Source organism: Mytilus trossulus, chromosome 3, assembly GCF_036588685.1.
Source record: "Mytilus trossulus isolate FHL-02 chromosome 3, PNRI_Mtr1.1.1.hap1, whole genome shotgun sequence".
NCBI lineage: Eukaryota > Metazoa > Mollusca > Bivalvia > Mytilida > Mytilidae > Mytilus > Mytilus trossulus.
Window position 1 is genome coordinate 70,067,894 of NC_086375.1, and position 19,094 is coordinate 70,086,987.

Below are 19,094 nucleotides of genomic sequence, written 5' to 3' on the forward strand. Positions count from 1 at the left end.
GATAGAATTTGCTTAAATGTTTTTTTTTCTAAAAAGCTTCTAATTTTTGGATATCAGTTTTAGTAATGTTGAGAATTTCAATTCCATAGAGCATTTTTGGTATAACGTAAGTCCGCCATAGTTTATACGATAATAGTGGATTTATACCATTTATTCCATGTAATCCAGCACCTAATAGTGTTTCATTGTAGCTCTTGCAGCAGAGATTCTTTTCTCTACATTTGGATTATTTTTCTCTTGTCTTTCAATTCCTAAATGTTTGATGTTTTGCTTTTCGTCTATTTTTTCATTAAAAAGTTGAAGATTTATATCTTTATTCTTCTTGTTAATCATATGAATTTCAGTTTTTTTGCTGTTTATCTTTACCCGATTGTTTTTGGTACAGTTTTCAATGATGAGGAGTTGGGTTGATGCATCATGTTCTGAGCCAGCACATAGCATTATGTCATCTGCGCACGTTGAGCAACCCACATAATTGGTTCAAATTTTAATTCCTTTGTTTGTGGATTCAAGAGTATCAAGGATATTTTTATTATAGGCCTTGTAAAAATTGGCAGCTTTAGTGAAACCTTTTTTAAGCTTGTTTTGATGTTTATTTAGTGTACCCTCGATTCTGGCTCTAAAACAAAGCTCCAAAATCTTACAAATGATGGAAATGACTGTGATGCCTCTATAGTTGGATGGAATAGTAGGGTATTTGCCTTTTTTTGTGGACAGGGGTCAGCAGACCTTTTTTGATGACTTCAGGTACATGCTTTGTATAGAATTTATTGTTAATTAAGGTAACTAGGAATTCAGTCAACTCTGTTCCACCATAAATTAGATGTTCTGCAGTTAAGCCTTCTACATCCCCAGCCTTTTTTTCTTTTTAATATCGAAATACGCTTGGTGATTTCTGTTGAAGTAACAGGTTGAATTGTTATTTCTTGGTTTTCACAGATGTTGACAATGGTTTCCATGTCTAGCTTGACAAGATTATCATGACCAGTGTTGAAGGAAGGATTTGAATTGGTTTTGGCTAATTTTTCAAAGAGTTTTTTGAAAACATTATTTATCTCATATGGAGTTTATGCTTCTTTTTCTTCAGTTCTAAGGGTGTGTGTGAAATGAGAAGAAGAAGACCGTTGAGTTTTTATAAGTCGAAAAAACAGATCCTTGTCCCTATCTGAAGCCATCATAATTTCTTCACTTAGTTTAATTCTTTTGTCAGCGGTTTGTTGCCTTTGTATTGATCTGACCGAACGTTCCGTCTCTAGTCTCTTCAAGTTGTAAATATTATTTGTGAAGGAGATGAACCAACCTTTTTCCACAGATAAAATGCCTTTTTTGACAGACCTACAGCTTTAGCAAGTTGTGAAGACCAGCTGATCTTCTTTTTTCTACTAAATTTGGATTTCCTACGGGGATAGCTAAAATTTAAAGCGTTAGTAAGACCAGAAATTAGCTGGTTTGTAGCTTGTTCAATACCGTAAGGTGTTCTCATGTTCAGATACTTTCTATCTTTTAGTTCCTCATTCAAATTTTGTTCATAACTTGTTTTGTCAACCTTTTCCCAATTAATCTTAGTCACAATATCTCCACTCAGTTGTTTTTGAGCGGTCTGTAATCTAACAGAAAATTCAGCGGAGACGGGATAATGGTCTGATGTGTTATGGCCTTCTCTTAGGATTTTCACCTGCATATATTCAGTTGACTCGTCATCATCATTCTCTCTAGATTTTGTTAGAATGTAGTCTATCTGTGATTTTGAATCACCCTGATGGTATGTATGGTCTATAGTGTAGTTAGATGGTAGCCCTATTTGATTGTCCTTACAAAAGTTTTTAAATAGTTCATCTTTGGTTTCCTTGTGTTGTCTATGAAATGAAGCATAAAATCGCTGGCGATAATAATGGAATGAGTTCTTTGATATTTCAGTAGTAATTCTTTTAAGATGTCCAAAGCTGCTCTATAAGCATCATGCCCTTTGTCGGTACCTCTTGAGGGGAGATATACATTTATAAGACATATTGGGTCTTTTGTGGTTGAAATTTCGATAGCCTGTATTCTGTTATCTCCATCAGGAAGTTGAGAAAACATAGTTGACATGGACTTTCTATACAAAATTGCAATACCTCCATGGCCTCTTGGTCTACTGATTGGAGATAAGGGTTCATTATCATCCATTTGTCTCGAGAAGATTATAAAATCTGAATGATGTTGTTTCAATAATTCTTTTTCATAGTTAAAAAGCCAATGTTCTTGTATCAGTGCAATATCATGTTTATCAAGAAGTTCATCAAAGTAGTTTTTATTGGAATTGAAGCCTTTAATGTTGAAAGAAACAATTCGGAGCGGACTTGATTTTCTCAAGGTTATATCATTCTTGTCACAGGGGGTGCTATATCTGGGTCCAGGAGGAATGTTTGACCTTTGTCTTAAAAAGGATTGTATATGTGTTGAACATTCTTGTTTGGTGGAAATCCTATTGTGTCAGAACAATTTTCTGATATCCTTGTCTCACTCCTTTGTTCAACAGCAAAACAGTTTTTACTATTTGAGTTTGGGGAATTTGATATGATATTGGGATCAGGATTTTCAGGATAAACATATGGTTTTGCTGAATCTCTAGGATGACCACTTTGTGGAGAATCATTCAGGTTTGCTTTCATTTCATTTCCTTCTCTGGCGTGTTGCTATAGGATCAGTACACTCTGATGATATCAAACTCGATTTTGCCGTGTTCTGCAGGGCTCGGTCGTAGGGCCGTAACTATAATATTGTATTTTTGTGAAACCAGAGGCGAAATTTGTAGGCGTCATGGATTGTCATACCATTCGTACGCAGACGATACTCAGGTTTTTCAGATCATAAGACCGAAAGGAGACTGGTGCGATCTGTCCAAACGCCTTGAAAAATGTGTGTCTGATATTGGTGATTGGATGAGTGCCAAGATGCTGAAACTTAATGAGGACAAAACAGAATTAACAGAATAATCTTTACACCAAGACATCAATTGAAGCATCTTTCAGATTTTCGTCAGACATTTGATGGAACAATGTTAAGCGACGTTTCTTGTTTGAAAAATCTGGGAATCAGTGCGATCACAAAGGCTTGTTTTACCAAATTCGGAATATTGGTTGAATTCGATCTTTAATTTCAGTTGAAGCCTGTAAAACACTAGTGTTCTCCCTAGTTACATCAAAGCTGAACTATGACAATGCATTGTTGTACGGTACTAACACCAACATTATCAGTAAATTGCAGCGGGTTCAAAACACAGCAGCACGTTTGATAACGCGAAAAAGGAAATTTGACTCAATTACTCCTGTTTTAATATAGTTGCACTGGCTACCCATACATTACCGTTGCCAATATAAACTTCTTTTATATGGGTACAACTTGAAGCACAGCATTGAAAGGCTCCTATTTTTCAAAATTCAATAACGCCATACAAGCCAAGTAGATCCCTCAGGTCGGAAAATAGTATGCTCCTATATCCTCTAAATGACTTTCGAACGAAAAGCTACGATGAGAGGCGTTTTGACAAGGCTGCACATACACTCTGGAACAATTTGTCATCGTCTTTACGGAGTGTCAATTCTTTAGATGTTTTTAAAAAGCAACTCAAGACTCATTTATTTCGGACGGCTTTAAAGGATTTCTTGTAGATTTTATATACTTTTAATTGACTGCATTAGTTTTAGACAGTTTTGTATATTTTAGGGGTACAAGCATTTTTGATCTCCTTTATTTCTTTTTTTTTCTCTTTTCTTAAGGATCATATAAATGTTTATATGCTTGTTTGATTCTTTTAAGATAGTGCTTTGTAATCTATGTTTTATGTTTTGTTTTTTTTGTATTTTATAAATATTTGGGAATTTGTTCCATTCATCAGTGAATTATATATTGTGTACAAGCTGAGACTACTATAACACATATAGTAGTCTCAGGTACAAGTTATCATTTTGTACAAATTATAATTTGTATTTTGACTTTGTACAAATTGTACACGATCTTTCAAAATATCAAATTTAACAAATATGATCGTTTTTGCAAAGTTATGATGAATTTAATTTTTAATCATGATATTTATTCATTTTTGTATCTAATTGCAAAACTAATTGATTTTTTTACAAGATGAATTAATTCAATTCCCTGATAAAAATCCCTATAGGTAGTGCTCCAGAAAGGACCAGAATCAAGAGGAAAAAATCTTGAAATTAATCTTTCGTTACTTTCCCCATCCTTGAATAGACCCTGATATCGTTTTGTTTCTCGAAACATACATGTAGTAGTCTCAGTCAAAACTAATGCTGTATTTGTAAATAATGCTGACAAAATCATTGTTATTCCGAAAGAAATTTGTACTTATAAAATGTGTGAGAGTATTCAAACAAATAAGGTTTTATACGTGTAATAACTATTTTGTGACAACACCAATTTTCTACGTAAATGCAGGTAAAGTAACAAAACTAACATGTAAAACATGTCTTTATATATAAACATGTATAGTCTAACATAGTCTTACATAGTCTGTAACTGAGCCCTGGATCACTCCACTATGCTCAGATCTTCAGTTATTTGCTGACTTGTTTCGGTTCCGGTTCTTGACTGATTTTCTGGTTACAAGTTTCTTGACCTTGTTTCTGGTTTTACAGAATTCTTTATATTTTTCGCTACTTTTTGTTTCCATATACGGTATACCTTGTCCAGCATCTGTGTTTTTTCCTTATTGTTTTCAATGTTTCATGGTTCTTGTTATACATATGTAAAACAACTACATGTCTTTATGATATATATATATATACAACTAGTCTAAACATCAACCTAATAATGTTAGATCTGTAAATTTGCTTTCGCATGGATACATCTGTTGTAGAGTTGTCACTGACTCAGACGTACTTATATATATAAATATATATACAACTCGTCTAAACATCAACCCAACAACGTTAGATCTGTAAATTTGCGAAATTGGTTCTTCCCTCGCCGGGATTCGAACCCATGCTACTGTGATATCGTGACACCAAATCGCCTGCACTGCAGCCGTCCCGCTAGACCACACGACCACCTAGGCTCTCAAAAAAAGAGCTTTCGGTGGGCATGTGTTACCTTTCCACGTCAGTTTTAATCTAGCGGCGTACTACAGTACATGATATATAAGACATGAAGATGTTATTGTTACAGATCAGCTAAATTATCTATAGTAAAGGATCCTACAAATTAATGTAAGATACAGTCACAGAAAATAATTATATTCATAAGTACGTCTGAGTCAGTGACAACCCTACAACAGATGTATCCATCGGATCGCGAAAGCAAATTTACAGATCTAACATTGTTGGGTTGATGTTTAGACGAGTTGTATATACATTTTGTACACAGCCATGTATCACCATCATTGATAGCGATCCGATGGATACATCTGTTGTAGGGTTGTCACTGACTCAGACGTACTTATGAATATAAATATATATATATATATTACTGATTACAAATGTGTCGAGGTTTGTGATTGGATAACAACACAGAGATGTCAGTATATATTCAGGAAACTGCAGGGTATATATATATGACGTTTTTATCCCAAATTGGAACCTCAAAAACGTCATCATAACACCAGTTACTACATTTTTGTATGTGAGGTAGTCAAAAGCTATCAGCCTGACAGAGGCTCACAGAGGGAAAATAATGACTACTTCAGTCAATAATGCATTTTTGATACAAAAACACGCAATAAACACTTTTAATATTTACATTTAGTGTTATTATTAATTATTACATACACAATAAAATCATTTTCACAGCTAGAAAATCCTTTACGTATGCCGAACAGGTTGGGTTTTTTAACTTATATATTTGTTGTCAACATATACCTGCACTGGGAAATAACATTTAGTCAGGGGTAATCCATAATACATGTGTAATTCAGGTCTCAGAAAGGGTATATACTGTGACATTCCTGGTTTAGGGCTTGTATCCTCTGAGCCAAATAAACTTTAAGCCGGGAACGTCACGGTATATACCCTGTCTGAGACCTGAATAACATGTAATGTAAATGTACAGTGAAAAGTGTGTTACTATTGTCTCAATTATTGCTTGAAATTTAATGGATACAGGGACCAGTTCAATGGCAGATCCAGAACTTTTAAAAAGAGGGGGGGGGGGGGGGGCGCTGACTGTCCTAGGGGAGGGGGAGGGCACTCCCTTGAGTCATGCTTCTGTGATTCCCTATATATTCAACTAAATTTTACCTTCAAAAGGAGGTCCGGGTCCCCCAGTGCCCTCCACTGGGATCCGCCTATGTAGTTACTTTTTTTCCATGTACATGTATGTATATTTGATAAATGGGTTCATTGCAATGTCTACTGTACACGTCTGTCAGGTAGGGTTCACCTGACATTGACCTCATTCCATATATCAGTGATCAAGGTTAAGTTACATGTTCAAGTCTGTATCTCAGATACTATAAGCAATAAGAATGATAAGTATTGTATAATTTTTTAAGGAATGATTGTAAGGTGTACATGTTAGTCTGGGAGGTGTCATTTGACCTTGACCTCAATTTCATGGTTTATTAGACAATTTTGAGATTTTGTGGTTTGATTTTTTTCACAGATACTATAAGCAATATTTTAATAGGGCCCTTATATTTGGTGTTTGGAAGTTTGAAAAGTTTACATGTCTGTCTAGTCGGTTTCATCTGAACTTCATCTCATTTTCATAGTTCATTTGACAATATTTAGATTTTGTGGTCTGGTTTTAAGCAAAAAGTCAACTAAGTTTAGTGAATGGAGAAATAGTATGAAACATGCCTGTCTGGTATGGTTCAACTGACCTTGAATTCATTTTCATAGAACATTGATAATGTTTAGTTTATGTGATACTTGAAGTTGTACCTTCATTTTACAGACTGTCAACATTAATTTTTGGATATAAGTGAAACAGGCAAGACTTTTCAGTGTGTGCTCACTTGTTTAATAATTGTAAACCACATCAAGAAGAATTATAATAATGAGAAAAAATGAAAGAGAAGGAATATATGTGAGAATGTCAAAAAGAAGTTTAAGTGATTTTTGTCTCGCCTTGACGGAGTCAAAAAGCGAGACATAGGTATGCTGTTTCCGGCGTCGGCAACGGCGACGGCGTCAACAATGTATTAGTTTGTGATTAGCTCAGTTTTATGGGGAACCACTAGTGGTATGTCAATGATAATTGGTATGCAGATGTATTACCATTGCCACATCTCATTGCCATGGAGATTATTTGGCTCGGCCCCCTCAGTCATGGTCTATTGACTTTGAATGGTTTGCTTACTTTACATGTATTAGTTTGTGATTAGGTCAGTTTATGGAGATCCACTTGTGGTATGTCAATGATAATTGGTATGCAGATGTATTACCATTGCCACATCTCATTGCCATGGAGATTTTTTGGCTCCACCCCCTCAGTCATGGTCTATTGACTTTGAATGGTTTGCTTACTTTACATGTATTACTTTGTGATTAGGTCAGTTTATGGAGATCCACTTGTGGTATATCAATGATAATTGGTATGCAGATGTATTAGCATTGTCACATCTCATTGCCATGGAGATTATTTGGCTCCGCCCCCTCAGTCATGGTCTATTGACTTTGATTGGTTTGCTTACATTACATGTATTAGTTTGTGATTAGGTCAATTTATGGGGATCCACTTGTGGTAGGTCATTGATATTTGGTTTGCAATTGTATTAGCATTAACATGATTAATTGGCACAATTCATTGCCAAAATAACAAAAAGGCGAGATATATCTCTGTGATAACAGTTTATTTACAGGAATCCAATATAAAATGTAAATGGACAAAGTGAACAGATATTTCGCTTCTAGTACAGTTTTATAGTTATGTAAAGATTATCTGATTTAGTCTCCTCCTTCAAACACCACCAACATGTTCAAGTAAAAGGAAATTATTTAAATCATTGTAATTTGCATATACCATTTTTTATAAATATATTTTAGAGCCACATATTGGACATTTGTACACAGCTGTTCTTGCAGATTCTGTTGCTAGGTGGCATGAATTAAAGGGAGGTAATGTCATTTTTACCACAGGAACAGATGAACATGGATTAAAGGTATGTTGTCTATCATTTTGTTTATTTAACTGAAAGAATTTCAATTTAACAATAGGTATATATAAGAATTGAATGCTTCTTTTAGTTATTTTATTTGTTTGCTAAAGCATTCATGGAAGTGCATGTGATCATACAAGTATGAACATGGTCAATACTTTCACATTGAAAAAAAAAATAGTTATCAAAGTGAAAAAAGTATTCAATTCTCATAATTTCGTCTTAATACTTAAACCAGAAAAAATAAAGTCAAGCTTTGTAGTTGTACATATTCAGAAATCTTTGCATGATCTAAATACCACTTGTTAAATAGATTTTTACCAGATTGCAGCCAGTTTGAAACATCTGCACAAACTGATCTGTGCTGTGTGGTAAAATAGTTTAGCTCATTGGTTCAGTGAAAGGTTGTTATTATAAACAAGGATAAAGGTAAAGGTTACAAAACACATTCAGGCATTTAATGTCTGTCTTGAAATTCTTATAAGATAACCACCTACATTTGCACTTTGTAATGAGGAACTCAGGAACATTGTATGAAAAGGTTTGACTTGGATATGAATATTTCTATCTTTAATAATATTGAAATTAATTTTGTTTAATGGAACTTCAAAGTACTAAGGATATTCTAGGTCCGAATATCAAATTTACCTCAAAATGTCATAAACTGTTACAAAAGATAACTTCTTTTTCATGTTATTGTACATGCAAAACATACCCACTTTTATTTTACAGATACAACAGGCAGCTGAAAAATTTGGTTTATCACCAGAGCAACACTGCACAAATATTTCAAAGAAGTTCAGGGTTGGTATACACATATATATCTATAGAAATGCCATTTCAATTTTTAATACTGACGTTATCAACAAGAATATCAAAGATGTTTGCTTGGGCAAACTGACATTTGATCTGATAATGTTGGTAAAATAGGATATATTATGCTTTTCTTCCATTCATTTTAATTTTGTTGTTGCTTCAGAGTTATTGTTCATAAATTGTCTCTGCATTCGGATAAATATCAGTATTAGAGTACAGGAAAACAATAATTCAACAGAAGTCCGAGATTACTCTGACTTCCCAAGGCTGTTTTGCCAGACAAGCTGGGGCCGCGGCTTGTCTGGCAAAACAGCCGTTAGATATCAGAGTAAACCTTGGACTAATTCAAAAGTAGTACATTTATGAAGATTTTAATAAGATAAATGAAATTGAGAATGGAAATGGGGAATGTGTCAAAGAGACAACAACCCGACTATAGAGCAGACAACAGCCGAAGGCCACCAATGGGTCTTCAATGCGGCAGGAAACTCCTGCACCCGGAGGAGACCTTCAGCTGGGCCCTTAACAAATATGTGTGTAGTATAGTGATAATGGACATCATACTAAACTCTGAGTTATACAAACAAAACTATAATTAAAAATCATAAAAGAACCAATGTAGGAAAAACAAACAAACAACAATAAAAGCTGTTCTTCTGAAAGAAAGAACATGAATATTAAACATATTTAACTTCTTTTTATTTGAAGTTTCATGACTTTTAACTGATGATAAATTATTAACAATGTTTAAATTCAGTTGCATATTCTTTTTAGGATTTATTTAATGTAACAGATATTAAGTATACAGACTTCATAAGAACTACAGAAAATAGACATAAAGAAGTAGTCAGTCATTTCTGGGTAGGTAGTGTTGCAGTAACAACCAGAAGTCTATTAATCATGATTGAGAATTGAAATGGGGAATTTGTCAAAGAGACAACAACCTGTCCAAAGAGCCAGCCACCAATATTCTTCGCAGCAAATGTCAGGGTGTTCATAAAACAACAATATAGAAATTAGAAGATGAGGTATTATTGTTATCTTGTGCATTTTTCCTTCGATCTTTTTTTGTGATAATTTTTCATATCATGCTACTCGGTTGAGATGGAAAATTATTGGTAGAAGCTAATGAAATGGACATGAAATTGACATCGTCGTCATAGATAGAATAGCGATAAACAGATTATCATTTGTCATCTCAACTTGATTGCTTTTCTCGCTTTCGCCGTCCGAGCTCAAGCGAGAAAATCAATCTCTTTGCGATGATCAACGATAATCTATTATTATTACCAATGTAACAAATCTTTACCAGAGATCCAATGAAGAAGTTAAGCAACTATAGGTCACTGTATAGGACCTTTTCAAGGTAAAAACAAAGAAAATATGATCACAATAGGATTATAAAGTAACAAATAATTAATTTGAGGAGAAGTTGAAATGTGTCAAGAGATGCAAAGATCCCTAACAGTTATTATTTTTTTCTGCAGCAAACCCTTATAAAGAATGGTTATATTTACAAAGGTGTTTATGAAGGATGGTATTCTGTGGCCGATGAAGCGTATTTATCAGAAAATGAAGTAATTGACATACTTGATAAAGATGGGAACAACATAAAGGTAACATAGTATTGTAGCGTTAAGTTTTACATATATATAGCAGGGTTCTTGTTAAGACACATATACATGTCCAGGACGCATGAAAATTGAGGGGGACGCATACTTATTATGCTATAGTGATTATATTAAATATTATACCTAACAGGTATATACAATTAATATAGAGAATAATGACTTGTCAATAAATGTCAAAAATAATCTCTATTAAAAGCAGGGGTTTCAAAGTTCATGACAATGCAATAAGATAAGATAATCTTTATTTCAGACTTAAAAAGGGCCATATATATTAACACAATCCAGCCATTCAACAACAAATTCTAATTATTTACCACATACCTTAAATTGGGTCAATTGTAAATCATATACTTTGTTTTAAAACTAGAAGACAAAGACGTTTTAACATTATTCATATAAACCTTTCTGGTAGGCTGTGTGTTCATCAGGAGTTGTTTTGACATGGAAAGGTTGTAACCGGTATATTGTCAAAAACATGCTTTCCATTATTATGTTGTCCTTGACACCACCTGACCAAACATTTTGAGTGTAGCTTTACAATGCTTTTACTTTGTGTAAAACATGCCTCTAATTCCTTGTTAAAGTTCTATATGGATCTCGATTTTTTAATTGTAGTAAATATTTAATACGATAATATGTTTGCAGGTTGCCTATGACAGTAGGCATCCTGTTGTTTGGACCAAAGAAGATAATTATATGTTTAAATTATCAGCATTTAAAGATGGTTTGACAGAATGGCTTGATCGTGGAGGTATGTTATTGCAAATTCAAGTGAACAGAAAAACATCACACAATAACTTTATCACTAAAAGTATGTCTGACTGACTGTCTACTGTAATTGGAAAGATGAAATTTGAAAAAAAGGCAGGACAGGAGTTTGGAGTAAAATAAAAGCTGGATAAGCAAATTGGCAAAAAAATAATGCAGGAAGACAATTTATATAAAAACAAAGTCATTGTAAACTAATAAAAAAAAAAGGCATGATCGAATAAAGTTAAAATTAAATGACAGGACTAATTTTTTTATCCTAGCCCCCTATTAAAATTAAATAGTTACTTCAGAAATTATTGTGATGATTTTATTCATATGATATTCTTTTTGCTGTGTATCACAATAATGAGACCTCTCATTTTGACATCAGATACATATGTCTAAGTTTGGTTGGTCAAGTCAAATCACAATAATAAATGCTTAGTATTATTCACACCATGACTTCCTAGTGATTAGACGATGTGTGAAAATGTAAGGTGTGCACTGTCAATAATTTATGGAATAATGATCTTTAGAAAAAATTAAGGCGAATCTATACTTCAGCTTTATTAACAAGTTTTTGTGTTACCTTTGAATATTCTATTTCAGTGATCCACCCACAGAAATTTGAAGTGTTGGTAAGGCAGTGGGTCGATGACTTAGGGGATTTATCAGTATCAAGACAAAGGAATCGATTGACTTGGGGTATACCAGTGCCTGGTGATGATACACAAACAGTATGCAACCTAAATAGTATAAGTGTACTATATAACACAATATACATAATCATAATGTGGTACTTTTCAATGCATTATACAGTTTCAAATAAATAAAAAGATGAATACAATGAGGAAAAACATGACTGATATATCATGTTTAAGAAAATATTTTTACGCTTACCTAATCAAGGAATTTTATGTAATTTGTATAATCGATTCCCTTATCAGTTTTAAACCCACACCTTTGAAACTGCACAAAATGCTTCCATACTTATTTTTGTAAAATTAACACTGATTGGATACCTGACATCTGCTGTCAATATCATATTCTTGAAACAGACAAAAAAACACAGACCATGTTTTCTAACTCATGAAAATCAACAAACAAATAATGCATATTTAACCATCCTTCTGTGTTTAAGAAAAAAACATCTGAACCAACCATTGGAGTGTTTGTAATTGTATTGCAAACATTTAAATGCAGTATCTGACATAAAATATAATGATAAATAAGTTGTATTACAAGTATAGAGTTTTTTTTATGCCAGTAATAAGGAATGGGGAAAGACAAATCTATGAAAAAGGAATTTTAAAGACATTTTTAAAGAATGAAATGATAAGTTAAGATCAAACAGTTTATAAATTTATGTGGTTTGCATTTTATTTTCTATTTGCAACAGATATATGTATGGTTAGATGCTTTAGTAAATTATCTAACTGTATCTGGTTATCCAAATGAATCACATGACTGGCCACCTGATTGTCATGTGGTTGGAAAAGACATTTTAAGGTTAGTATTGTTGAAGAAGCTTCATCCTTTTAATATGGTTAATGTACATTACCTCTGTTAATATGGGTTTCATTTTCTTGCTGATCTCAATTAAATCCCCTTGTATACTAGGCATACATCATTATTTTCTTACACCTTATTTTTAAACCTATGAACAATCTTTTTTGTGTGTACATTTGAATCACTGTCTGTCCATTCATCCATGTGTGTCTGTTCATGTACCTTGCAAGAGCCAAAGTCTTAACAGATGTTGATGAAAATAGTAAGCACTATCTGAGAATGTGCATAAAGGAAGTTAATCATGGTACAATATAATAAATGGGATTACTATGGATTCATTTATTTTTGCAGGATACCAATTTTTGTGGATTTTGTGATTTGAGCTGAACCAAGAATTTAAATGTTCAACGAAGTACATTTCCTCTTTAGGCTTGTATGAAGACTTTGGTAAAACCATGAATTCAAATATCCACAAAAATACAATTATTTCCTCAATCCAAGATAATTGGTACATTGTACTCACAAAAATAAAAGAAAAAAAATGTTCAGCACACAATAAAACGTTACCTTTAAAAACATGAACTAATGTCTAAGTATGTAAATATGCACAAGTGAAATTACAAACAACAATGGATTACTGTAAAAATAATCTTAACATGGTGTTCGTAATTTCTTATGCATTTCAGACAACACTTTACATAACATAGCTTAATAAAAACATGTTTTTTATGGTATATTTAGTATTAGAAAAATTTTTACTTTCAGATTTCATGCCATCTATTGGCCAGCCTTTTTACTCGCAGCAGGTCTCCCACTTCCAAAAAGAATTCAAAGTCATTCTCATTTCCTGGTGGATAATACTAAAGTAAGTTTTGTTTTAATGTGTCAAAGGCATTCATTACTTAGAAGTTATTGCTTCAATAATGTTTGCTTAATGTTCAGTGACTGTCTACAGACTCCTCAGAAAAAAATTATAAATAAAAAGGGTGTTTTAAAACTTGCATTATTTAAAAAAAAAAAAAAAAAAAAGTTTCTGAGTTATCTCCCCTTATGTAAGAAAGTAGAAAAAAAATAAAATAAAAATATTTTGTTTTTTGAAAAATATGATAAAATACTGAATTTTCCATTATAGCATGATTAGTATTGCGCCTGCATGACATGTATTACATTTTACTTTTGAAATTTATACATTTCATTAAAGATCTAGATCGATTGTTATCTGCCATTTCAAAATTCAAGATTGAGGGAGACACCCTAGCTTTTTTAAAAACTGTCTATTTTTTTGTCCATTTTGGTTTGAATATTGTTCAAATACCATAGAAAACATGTACATGTAATAAGATACGCCATGAAAATGATAATTAGTATATGGAATTTGTATTCTTATCGTATACAGATGTCCAAAAGTACAGGGAATGTTGTAGATCCATTTGATAGAATAAACAGATACACCTCAGATGGATTACGTTATTTCTTGTTGAAAACTGGGGTACCACATGCAGATTGTAGTAAGTACTGAGTAAATCTTTTACGAACACTGCATTGTACAACAAGAAGTTCCTTTAGTAGTACTATAGAACACATTGAAAAATATGGCATACACATTAAAAAAATGCATATTTAAAGTAAAAGCTATGACCAACCTTTGACATTTTGACTCCAATTTATAAAGCTTCTTGTCCTTCTCTTTATCTTTGATCTTTATGAGTTTCTTTTAAATCAGGTAAGGTATAATCAAGTTATCATTTAGTTATCATTTGTTTCCGACACATGGGCAGAAAGCTGAAACGACTAACTGTCGGACATATGGACAAAGCGATAACTAAAATATTTGCCAATTTAAGATGAAAGAAATTTAATAGTACAATGCCTACTTCTGACTACTGACTTCATAAACATTTGTATCAACTTAAACTTTTACAGCGGTCAGTTTTTATTTTTATGCCTCAGCTGAAGCAGAGGGGGTTTTAAGTTTTACCCTTGTCGGTCTGTATCCTGTACATATGTCTGTCGTACCATACCTCTGTCTGTCCATCATACATTCACTTAAACAATTCTAGAGTTATGTCCCTTTACAAATGGAAAAATTGCAGTAGATTTTTTGTTTGCATTCTCTAACTTAAGTTTGACTAAACCAACTGTGATGAAACTTGGACACAATATTTATTACCAAAAAACTCAGATCAAGTACAAATTTGGGTAGCTTCACTTTTTAGCTTCCTTAAATAATGTCTGTTTATAACTTTATATGATATGCAAGTGGGGCATCATTTCCCATTTATTGATTTGTTTCTGTAGAACAAAATATATGAAAACCAGTAAAATGTAAAATTATGTATGACCTGCCTTTCATGGTTGATAATAATGTAGCAAATATAGAATGACTTACTCAAAGGGAAAATCTTAATCATCTGAAGTAGAGACAGTCAAAACATTAATTATAAGTTTGTCACAATTTTAATTGGGGAACAAAAAATATGCAGCCCCAATCTCTCCCCCCCCCCCCCCCCCAAAAAAAAAAAAAGTGATTGAAATATTGAAAGAAAAATGCTAAATGAAATCTTAGAATAAAAGTAATCCAGATCAATATTTAAGTTTGAAAGTTGTAAGTTGAATGGAGATATTACAGATTTTGTAAATGAGGCAAACACATACAAAAAGGCTTTATAAAACCCATTTATCATTTCAGATTACAGTGATCATAAAGCATTAGATTGTCTGAACAATGATTTAGCAGATAAGCTAGGAAATCTGTTGAATAGATGTACCAGTAGGAAAATAAATACAAACTTTCCTGATCTTTTTCCAGCTCTCAATCAGGAAATTTTGGAAAGCAAGTTTTCTCCTGAAGATATAAAAATGTACAAATCATTACAGCAACTACCAGGTAAACTAAACTAAGCCGATAAGAGGTATTATTCCACTGTTTATACATATTGATGGTTTAAACAGCATTTGATTGGTTGAGACTATCCAATGTGTCATTGAACAAATCTTTATATTCCCCTCTGAAATGTTGGAACTAAATCATGCGACCGTATGCACGATTAATTTACATAACGTCTTGAACTTCTTATTTTGGAAATAGTGATAAGAAATATAACTGATTATCATGTTCAAACTTATTTCAGATGTTCAAACAAAAATACTACAATAATTAACTTTTTATTCATACTGATTATCAACATGATCAATGTGTATTTCGTGTTTAGTAATAAAAACAAGTGGATAAGAAGAAAAAAAAAATAATGCATACTAATATTTGATGTTCAGATAGAAAACAAAGCATAGGCAGTGGAATAAAATTTTCATTTCTCTTGGCCTCTAGAGATATGAAGATTTGTTTACCCTCGAAATATGAATATTCTTGGATGAACAAGTCTTCATATCTCTCTCAGGCATGGGAAATAAATGTAAAATAGCTGATCACAAGCTTACTCAAGTGCTATATACATTAATGTGTAAATCGTTTGTTACATTTCAAATTGAGAATGGAAATCGGGAATGTGTCAAGGAGACAACAATCCAATCATAGAGCAGAAAACAACTGAAGGCCACCAATTGGTCTTCAACATAGCGAGAAACTAACACCACTATGTCAAACTGAACCTAACTTACCTTCAATCATCCTCAGGGAGTCTTCTCATGAAATTATTTAATGACCTCAATTTTAAATATGACATCTTAAAATAGACAGACATGATTTAGAAATGATTTTGGGAAGCACACACATAGCTGTTTGCTGTCTGTTTTGACTAAAAGTATATGTTCATCAGGGGTTATAGCAATATATCAATATTGTACATAGATATCCATTAAGGTATACTAACCCCTTTAAACCTCTAGGCTTACTTTTCGGCTGATAGTAAATACTTTTAAAAATTAAGATGCATCAGTACAATACTTTTAATTGCTATTTATGTTATGGTCCGCACAAAAAAGATGATAGTTAAAATTCATTCTTTTTTTCAGATTTGCTTGATGAACATTACAATGAGTACAATATATACAAAGTGATAGAATGTGTAATGATGTATATAAAATGGGCCAATAAACTTATAGCAGACAATAAACCATGGCAACTTAAAAAGAATCAGGAGGATCTACAGTTCTTAAAATGCCTGATACATGTAGTGATGGAAACATTAAGAGTCAATGGCATCATTCTACAACCTATTGTGCCTAATTTAACTGATCAATTGTTAGGAAGATTAGGAATTCCTAGCAATGAAAGAATGGTGAAAAATATTCACTTTGGAAGTAAAGAAATAAGTGAAAGAAGATTAGGAGAATCTCATGGGGTTTTGTATCCAAAAATAGTAACATCTAATAAACCATCTTGAAAATTGAGTGTTATTTATATTTTAAAAAAAAGATGTCTATTTAGGAATTTATTTATAGTTCTGTATGTATAAAAATAAGAAGATGTGCTATGATTGTCAATAAGACAGCTCTCCAACAGAGATCAAGTTGAGGTTGAAGTTATTAACTATGTGTCACCATACAGCCTTCTACATTGCAAAACCCATACATCATTGTATGCTATACAATCCCCTGAAATTACAAATTTCAAACTATTAAAAAAAAACTAACAGCCTAAATTATAGACAAAACAATAAATGAAAAATAAATATCATAAAAAGCAACAAACAAAAGCACTGAATAAAAGATCCCTGGCTTGAAACAGGGCCATAAAGAATGTTGCCAGGTAATTAGATATAGGAAGATGTGGTATGAGTGCCAATGAGACAACTCTCCATCCAAAAACTAATTTATAAAAGTAAACCATTATAGGTCAAGGTACAGCCTTCAACACGGAGTCTTGGCTCACACAGAACAGCAAGCCCATAAAGGGCCCCAAAAATTACTAATATAAAACCATTCAAACGGGGAAACCAACGGTCTAATCTATAAAAAAACGAGAAACAAGAAACATATAGGTAAAGAATGTTTGCAGGTGCCAAACCCCCACCTTAACCTGTGACTGTGGTGTAAAAGTATACAAGATATGAACATATTAAAAAAATCAGTTGATAGGACATAACTGATCAGATGGATACAATTTAAAGCACAAAAAAACAACAAAACACGAATACCGATAATAACATGACTTCTCCTTTTCCTTAGGTAGAAGACCAAGTCGCTTCAATCCATGTATACAGATACTTTATGTCTTGAACTTTCCGTCTGTCATATGTGAATTGTCCTTGACCTCATTTCTATGGTTCCGTGACTGCTTGAAAAATAAATGCGGAATGTATCCATGGGACACAGATAATGCTCCCACTTGCACATAACAGTGATGTTACTCAAATTTTTTCTTGGTCTAAGTTTTGTGGTAATAAGAATTGTGTATAAGTTTCATAACATTTAGTTCAGGCAAGCTTATGTAAGAGAACAGAACTAAAAATTCATCATTTTTTTTCATTTGTAAAGGGGCATTACTCTAGAACAGTAATATTGAAGCCACCAAAATTTAAACTTGATATGTGATTTCACATATTTTGCATGAGTTTCATAAGATTTGCTTGAGGCAAACAAAATTTGTGTATGTATAAAAAAATTTCAGCATTTTTTCCACAGTAAAGGGGCATAACTATAGAACAGTAAAAGTGACACAACGTGAATTCAAATTTTTGTGGTCATGGGCATAGTACATAAGGTTCATAACATTTGGTTGAGGCAAACTGAAATATTGGGAAACAAAATAAAACAGCATTTTTTCCATATTAAAGCAAGATAATTCTAGAGTAAAAGTGACACCACCAAATTTCAAACTTGATCTTTGTTTTATGATATTGAGCATTGTGTATAACATTTGTTTGAAAACAAAAACGTAAAAAAAGTCAGCAATTTTCCATTTGTAAAGAGGCATAACTATATAACAGTAAAAGAGGGACGAAAGATACCAAAGGGACAGTCAAACTCACAAATCTAAAAAAATATGACAATGCCATGGCTAAAAAGGAAAAAGACAAACAGACAAATAATAGTACACATGACACAACATACAAAACTAAAGAATAAACAACACGAACCCCAGTAAAAGTGACGCCACCAAAATTCAAATTTGGTATGTGATTTGTGGTAATATACATTGTATGAGTTTCATAGATTTGCTTGAGCCAAACAAAAGTTTGCGTACACAACAAAACAAAAATTTCAGCATTTTTTACACAGTAAAGGGGCATAACTCTAGAACAGTAAAAGTAACGCAACCTGAATTCAATCTTTTGTGGTCATGCACATTGTGCCATATACCTTCTTATATATCCCCAAAACCTCAATTG

The 19,094-nt window shown here is 32.7% G+C and overlaps 1 protein-coding gene across 1 annotated transcript; it reads left to right on the forward strand.

Annotated features, from left to right (window-relative positions):
- Nucleotides 1–4,278: 4,278 nt before the first annotated feature.
- On the forward strand, nt 4,279–17,154 carry LOC134712267 (methionine--tRNA ligase, mitochondrial-like). Its single transcript, XM_063573645.1, has 12 exons — nt 4,279–4,440; nt 7,986–8,101; nt 8,831–8,902; nt 9,689–9,775; nt 10,402–10,530; nt 11,191–11,296; nt 11,905–12,032; nt 12,695–12,804; nt 13,570–13,669; nt 14,201–14,312; nt 15,494–15,691; nt 16,777–17,154. Exons 1-12 carry the CDS (start codon nt 4,311–4,313, stop codon nt 17,145–17,147), a joined length of 1,659 nt encoding a protein of 552 aa, XP_063429715.1. The 5' UTR covers nt 4,279–4,310; the 3' UTR covers nt 17,148–17,154.
- The last annotated feature ends 1,940 nt before the right edge of the window (nt 17,155–19,094 follow it).

Excerpts from the sequence above, each read along its gene's own strand:
- LOC134712267 (XM_063573645.1), top strand. The coding sequence starts at position 4,311 with ATGCTGACAAAATCATTGTTATTCCGAAAGAAATTTGTACTTATAAAA. Across the intron at positions 9,776-10,401 it reads AAGTAGTCAGTCATTTCTGG|CAAACCCTTATAAAGAATGG; the intron begins GTAGGTAGTGTT and ends TTTTTTCTGCAG. Across the intron at positions 14,313-15,493 it reads GGTACCACATGCAGATTGTA|ATTACAGTGATCATAAAGCA; the intron begins GTAAGTACTGAG and ends TTATCATTTCAG.